The 7,564-nt window shown below is 34.3% G+C and overlaps 1 protein-coding gene and 1 pseudogene across 2 annotated transcripts; one reads left to right on the top strand and one right to left on the bottom strand.

The window, feature by feature from the left end:
- The first annotated feature begins 1,673 nt into the window (after window positions 1-1,673).
- Window positions 1,674-3,625, top strand: LOC124844530 (cytochrome P450 83B1-like; annotated as a pseudogene). Its single transcript, XR_015785514.1, has 2 exons — window positions 1,674-2,642; window positions 2,785-3,625. The product of XR_015785514.1 is annotated as a cytochrome P450 83B1-like (transcript).
- Window positions 3,626-6,710: 3,085 nt separating this feature from the next.
- Window positions 6,711-7,274, bottom strand: LOC124844529 (putative lipid-binding protein At4g00165). Its single transcript, XM_047321486.2, has one exon. The coding sequence runs from the start codon at window positions 7,186-7,188 to the stop codon at window positions 6,799-6,801; it is 390 nt and encodes a 129-aa protein (XP_047177442.1). The 5' UTR covers window positions 7,189-7,274; the 3' UTR covers window positions 6,711-6,798.
- Window positions 7,275-7,564: the final 290 nt, after the last annotated feature.

Below are 7,564 nucleotides of genomic sequence, written 5' to 3'. Positions count from 1 at the left end.
CTCTCGATTCACACACTATTTTCGCTCGTGAACGAAAGTTTAGGTGTGGTTTTCACTCATGAAGGAAGGTCTGGGTGTGCCTCTCAACTCCTTTCACTCTCGGTTATAGGGTTTAATTTGGGAAAGCAAAAAATTTAAAGAAGAAAGGGATTATGGTTCCTTATTTTTCTCTCAAAAGCTCGTGCTTTCCCTCGCTTACTCTTCGTTGATGGAACGGAGGCCAAGGACGGAAAACGTGAAGTGAAAAGAAAAAAAAATTATGATAAACAAAGATGGTTGAAAATGAAGAAAACGTGAAAAGAGGAAGAAAAGGGCACTAATGTGAAATGAAGATAAAAAAAGTAACTCTATGACAATTATGTAATAGTCATACAAGTCTTTTATGTCTCTTTACACCTGTCATGATATATTTTGAACGTAATTTTAATTTTGTCACAGTGTTCATCTATTATGATATATCTTTCAAAGTATGTTATAATAATATTTTCTTCTATTACGAAAATGTTACTAATGAATTTCACTTGTTATAAAAAAATTACTCTTTTTGTTCGTCATTTTGTTTAACACTTTTCATTCCACTACAATTACAAAAAAATAAAATAGATTATGAATAAAAATGTTGAAAATATATTTCTATATTTTTATAAAAAGAAAAATACGTAGTGTTTAGTTTTAAATAAGGTATTAATAAAGAAAATCTTAAATTTAATAAATATTAAAAAGTTATAATCAATTTACTACTAAGTTATAACTATTTGTACGTTATTTCATGTATTCTAAATAATATAATTATAAAACTATGTTTGATGTTATTTATAATAAAAAGATGGGTTAAATATGTTTTTAGTCTCTAAACTATTGGCCGTCTAAACTATTGGCCGTTTCTGGTTTTCGTCCCTCCTTCAAAGTAGGGTATAATTTGGTCCTCATTCTTTTCGAAACGTTCGTTTTAGTCCTCATTTGTTGCTAAATGAGGACCAAATTTTTAAACAGTGTTTAGTTTTCGAGGACTAAAACGAACGTTTCGAAAAGAATGAGGACCAAATTGTACCTTACTTTGAAAGAGGGACGAAAACCAAAAACGGCCAATAGTTTAGGGACTAAAAACATATTTACCCTAAAAAGATTAACTATTTATTGCCTTTAAATAATATAATTTCGGAATTATTTGTAGTGCTAAATGCAGTTGTTAATAAAAGACTGGTTCTAAAGAAGATAATGATATTTATTCGTATACAAAGGAGATTTGTCTTTGAATTATGATATCGGTGCCATCCTGAAATAGCTGTCCAGAAACAATGCACTAGAATTTTTGGGTCTCCTTCAAAGTCAATCCTGACAGTAACAACATCAATTTTAAAACTAATTTTACTTATTAATAATATATTTAAGTTAAAAAAACTAAAATTATATATTAATATCTTGAATGATGAAATAAGATTGTTTGAATTTTAAATCAATTGAAATAATGTCGTTAAAATCTATTATTATTTTTAAAATATTTTTATTCGTAGAGTTCATAAATCCATCATGATTTCTCAAATAAAAACATTCAAACAATTACACAAGAAAAAAAATCAAAATTATTAGTCTCAACGCTTAAATAGTACGACATATTAAAATAGTAAAATAAGTTATCTTTCATTAAATTATCTCTAGCTATGAAAATATACTATTTAATGTCCCCTCGTTGAAATATCACCACCACCCATAAATCAGGACATTTTGGAAGTAACTCTGCCTCATTGAAAATGGTGCGACTTTTGTTGATTATCTTTTGTCTTTCGGTTATGGCAGTGATCCTGTTGAAGAAGCAGAGAGGCAAACGGAAGCCATCAAGGTCTCGTCCACCGGGTCCAAGAGGTCTTCCCCTCATTGGCAATCTTCACCAAATTGATAGTTCAAAATTGAATATCCAGCTGGAGCAGCTCTCAAAGGTCTATGGTCCCCTTTTCTCCCTCCAATTAGGCTTCAAGCAAGCCATTGTTGTTTCCTCTCCAAACTAGCCAAGGAAATCCTCAAAGACCATGACATTGATGTCTGCACCAGGCCTCCCTCCCTTGGCCCTCTAAAACTCTCATACAACGGCCAAGAGATTATTTTCTCTCCCTTCAACGACTACTGGAGAGAAATTAGAAAATCTGTGTCGTCCATTTCTTCAGCTCCAAACGGATCTCCACCTTTTCCAGTGTGAGAAAATCTGAAGTCAAACAGATGATGGAAATTTTATCTGGGCATGTTCGTTCTTCCAAAGTAACCAACTTGAGTGAGCTCATGATGTCGGTCTCAAGCGGCATCATTTGTAGGGTTGCATTTGGGAAAAAGTACGATGAAGAAGGAGCTGAGAGAAGCAGGTTCCATGGGCTTCTAAACGACTCACAGGCTATGTTCCTTTCTTTCTTTGTCTCGGATTACATTCCGTTCTTGGGTGGATCGATAAACTCACCGGCTTGTTTGGCCGTCTTGAAAACACTTTCAAGGCCTTGGATGTTTTCTTCCAAGAAGTCATTGACGACCACCTAGATCCGAACAGGGTCAAACAAAATGAAGACGAGGATATTGTCGATGTGCTGCTTGAGCTTAAGAAGCAGGGTCGCTTGTCAATAGACCTCACCCAAGATCAAATCAAAGCTATCATCTTGGTATGTGTTCACGCTTTTGTATTTTGTTACTGCTAAATATGAATTACTTGGTCTTTAACTATGCTCAATGACACCCAAATCCATGCACTAAGTGGATTATAAATCACAACATAACCTTAGAAATGCTACTTGACTGTCACAGGACATACTTGTGGCAGGGACTGACACAACTGCAGCCACATCCGTGTGGGTAATGACCGGATTGATGAAGAACCCAAGAGCAATGGCGAAAGCCCAAGAAGAAATTCGAAATGCGTGTGGCAAGAAGGAGTTCATAGAGGAAGAGGATGTTGAAAAGCTTGAATATCTGCAGGCAGTGATAAAAGAGACACTTAGGTTTTATGCACCAACACCACTGGTACCAAGAGAAGCCATTAGAAGTTTCAGCATAGATGGGTATGAAATAGAAGCAAAGACAATAGTGTATGTGAACGGGTGGGCCATTCAGAGGGACCCTGAAGCTTGGAAAGACCCAGAAGAATATTGGCCAGAGAGGTTTTTGAACAGTGAGATAGATTTTAAGGGACATGATTTTGAGTTTATTCCGTTCGGTGCAGGGCGTAGAATTTGCCCTGGCATATCGCTGGGAATTGCATCAGTGGAGCTCATAACTGCAAATCTTCTTAATTCATTCCACTGGGAGTTGCCCGAAGGGATGAAACCTCAAGACATAGACACTGAGGGTCTGCCAGGCCTTGCTCGACACAAGAAGAATCATCTTTTCGCTTTTGCCAAAAACGTATTTGAATGTAACAACTAACAAGGTTCTGATTCCCACTGCAAAATGTGTGTCATGAGATTTTAGAAGGAAAATAAAGAATCCAATCACTTGGTAGTGAAATTAGTTCGTATAAATAGCGATTGGATTGTTCAGTGCCAAACTTACGGTTCTAAATCGATGACTCTAAAAAGTATAATAAATTCTTATATTTAGTCACCGTTTTGACCATCAAATAAAGTGATTTTGTAGTTATCAAATTTGTTTCGGTTGTTAAATGCTCCTAAATATGTAGGATATCATGATCTTTGTTTTTTCGAGTCTTTATTCATGTTTTAGTTTTTTTCATTTTGATTTTTAATCCATTCAAGTTGTTTGGAGTCTTGTCTAGTCTTTTAAGTCATTATATCTTATGTCATTACCTCTTAGTTGAGATTTGAAAAATCTCAAAATTATATGTTCAAGTATGTTTTTTAGATCATCAACAAGTTTTTAGAGTTAGGTTTTCTTTGTGTCATTTTTTAGTTTCATATTATATGTTGATTCTAGTAGGTTTTTTCATTTTATATGGCATTTTGTGAACCTTTGAACTTTCAAAAGTACATTTGAACCTTGATATGTGGTGTATGGTATTTTTTTTATGGGCTGGAAAAGTAATCGAGATAAAAAATATAAAAGAAAAGGTAGACAAAAAAAGTACAAAATCAAAAAGTAAAAAGCGAAAGTAAAGAGTATATGCATATATACATGTACCATTTCCACCAACTTTTGTGAGCAATTTCATGTGAATTTTGGCTTGTGTAATTTAGGTTTGGGGCTATTGTTTTACAGCCTTGTCACTTGCAATTGGTGTTAAAATTGTGGTCATAGGTCACCATTTGCACAAAACTTGTTAAAGACAAAAGCACCATATTCTAGTTTAGTAATTTTTGGTTTTGTTTATCAAATCTAGAGCTTTTCTTTAGGATTTTATTTTGTTGTGCTAAACTTCTTTCTTGACCATTAAATTTCTTGATTGTCTCATGTTATTCATTTTGTTCATTTTAGATCTTTTTATTGCTTTCTCATTTGACTCTTTTGGCTTTTGTAGTGTTAGGTCTGTCTTTGTGGTGAGCCAACACTTAAAGGTAGGATCTTAGGTGATGGAGATCTAGTGGGAGCTTGAGGTATTGGTGGAGTTACAAGAAGATAAGAAAGTAAACACTTAGAGAAGAATGATTTGTCTATATTTCATTTTAAGTTGTAATTTTATGCTTTCTTCTTTCTGAACTTGTAATATTCGGTTGTTAGGATGTGTCCTAACAAAACATTGAACTTTAAGTAATATTGCGTTTTGTAGTTGGTAAGTGTGAGGGAACCAAAGTTCCTTCTAACTTCACCATTAGGTCGCATATATTAGCTTTAATTGTTTTTCTTAGTTGTGGTAGCTTAGTGTCTGTCTTCTTGTATTTCAAGTCTAAGTCCCTTTGAAAAATAAGGTACAAAAGGACTTAAAGTTAACTTGGTACTTAAGTAGTCCTTAGTGATTCACCTCCTTTTTCTAGAAGTGAAAGTGTTACTGAAACTAGGAGGAGGGAAGTATAAAAGAAGGTTATACTTTGAAAAGGGAAACATGTTTCCTTCTCTTGGTGCTTTTATTTTTTTTATTGCTTACTTCATTTCATTTCACGACCACACTATTAATTAAACCCCACATTGCATTTGTTAACTATTCCAATTCCCAATTCAAGTATTTCTCACTTTCTTTCTCTTTTTCCAATTCATGAGATCTCTGGGCCCTAACCTCCTTTCTTCAATTTATTGTTACTGTTGAATATAGTGAAAAACTATGTATGAGATTACTTTATTTATAATAGAAGAAATATGGACTAAGCCAAAAATACAAATAAGAAATAATAACAAACTAACTAAAGATAAAAGATAAAGATAATATATTTAACACTCTCCTTCAAGCTCAAACATACTAATCGTATGTACCAAGCTTGTTACTAATATAATTAATAAAAACTTAGTGAAAGTATTTGCTTCTACAGTCGACTGACACCAAATTGTTAATGATTTACGAAGATGACATAGAAGATTAAATACTAACCTAGAAGACTCCCCATGAGTTACAAATTTGTGAGGTTGCTTCATGTAAATCTCTTCCTACAAATCGTTGTTGAGGAATGCATTGTTGGAAAGAGATGTCATTGTTAAAGAGCCATCACGACTACAAATAAACTAACAAAAACCATATTTGTCACGGGAGAAAAATTATATATGGAAGGGTCAAATGCAATGGTGATAGAAGGGAGACCATAAGAGACAACAGCGGAATAAGCTATTGGTGAACACGAGAGAGAAACCTGAAAAATCAAAGATTCTCCTATTAAGGCCCCCGAAAGAGAAAAAAAAGAGCAACATTGTTGCTCTGAATAGCTTCCTGAGAGATGGGATGTGCGTCCACGCACGACGAACTTGAAAGAGGAAAAAGAGTGAACCTCGACGCTCTAAATCATTTCCTAAGAGGAGACGAGACGTGCCACCACACACGACAAAAAAGGAAGCATATCCACAACTTCAAAAGGCATTAAGAATGTGTAAAAGCTCTAATGAAAGTGTCGTTGACAGTATAGTGGTCGCCTGACTGAAGATCAAAATCATGAGATCATCGGTCGAAACTAGAACTTCTGTAGTGGCAACTGTAGACGATGGTGCTACCGGCATCAGTAGATAGTGCCGTTGTAAAAAACGACAGATGACAAGAAATATGGGCTAAGCCCAAAATACAAATAAAAAGTAATAGCAAACTAATTAAAAACAAAAGAAAGAATAAGATAAAGATAATATATCTGACAGTGACTTGTGAAATTTTCCTAAAAGCGAACAACAACAACAAGTCAATCAGTAGGAAACAAATTGTATAGATGAATGGAATGGAGAAAGAGAGTTGGTTTGAACATTTCACTTTCTATATTAGTTGTATCTTTAACCAAATATCAAATCGGTATAAAAAAGTCAATACTTTTTTATATCCGTTGCTTTTCTATCAATTCCAAAATGAGTATAAAATGTTCTTTCTAACCCGTATAAAAAAAGCTATTTGTGTTTTTATCAATTAATTCTTATGTTAATTGCATCATACTTTTAAATTGAAATTATTTTATGGAAATAAATTCTTTTCAAAAATAATTTTAAAACCAATTCACCTGTAACAAACCCATCCTTTCTTTTCTAACATTTTAAATGTTCTAAATTTGGTCCCACATTTTTTTAGCAACAAGGCAAAGTAGGCTGTTCTATCAAATTGATGATAGAAACACTAATAATAACACGCATGAAATACAGCATTGTGATGGACTTCAGTATCCCCAAATGAAAGCCTGATAGCAGCAATTTTAGTTAAACTGAAAGCAACAGATACAGAAAAGACAGACACATTATTTGTAAATTATTCTAAGCACAGACAAATCCAGATGGAACCTTCTTCCCGCAAGCATTGACGAGCAAAGTAAGAGCAACGGGAACGTTGAGCTTGACAGGTCCCAGCACATTGGCTTTAATAGCAGTGCACAAGCACAGTGCCGCTTCAAGATCGGCGACACCTTTCACCACGGTACAACACTTCTCGCTTGGTTTACTTCCAATTTGTTCTCTTACCAACCCTAACCAACTTCCACAAACACCAAACTCGAGCGTGTTGATGGGGCATTTCTGCGGTGCAGTTGAAGGCGGTGGGGTATTGGATTTTGGAGGACAAGGGAGATTATCCCATGCAAAAGAACTGATGAAAAACAAGTTGAGCAGTGTAAACGTGCAAACCAACTTTGAGTACTTCGGAATCATTTTCTTCAAACGAAACTGCCATCGTGGAAATATCGCCGTTTCTAAATAGTTGGATTTCGCAGAGGATAGGCTGTGCTAAATTTGTGGCCAAGAGTGATCCGTGAATGGATAGTGATCTAGCTTGTTTTTGTCACTTTTAGTTGGTTTTGACATCAATTAACATTGTTAAAATTGGGCTATTTTACTCTTAGAAAGTCTAGACAGACAGGACAACTCTTACATCATTTACCAACTCTTGTATCATTTACCAGTTAGATATTATACCATAAAAAATAGTTAAATAGATTAAAATAAATAATGTAATGCAATATGATATATAAATTATATATTTTTTCTCTTCTATTTGTAGATTAAAGGTCTTTGATATCCATTTATG

The sequence above is a fragment of the Vigna umbellata genome, chromosome 4, assembly GCF_029865625.1.
Source record: "Vigna umbellata cultivar VRB3 chromosome 4, Vumbellata_1.0, whole genome shotgun sequence".
Lineage (NCBI taxonomy): Eukaryota > Viridiplantae > Streptophyta > Magnoliopsida > Fabales > Fabaceae > Vigna > Vigna umbellata.
This window is presented reverse-complemented; position numbering and strand designations above follow the sequence as displayed.

What these genes read in the sequence shown, in the direction of transcription:
- LOC124844529 (XM_047321486.2), bottom strand. Translation starts at nt 7,188, where the DNA reads ATGATTCCGAAGTACTCAAAGTTGGTTTGCACGTTTACACTGCTCAAC.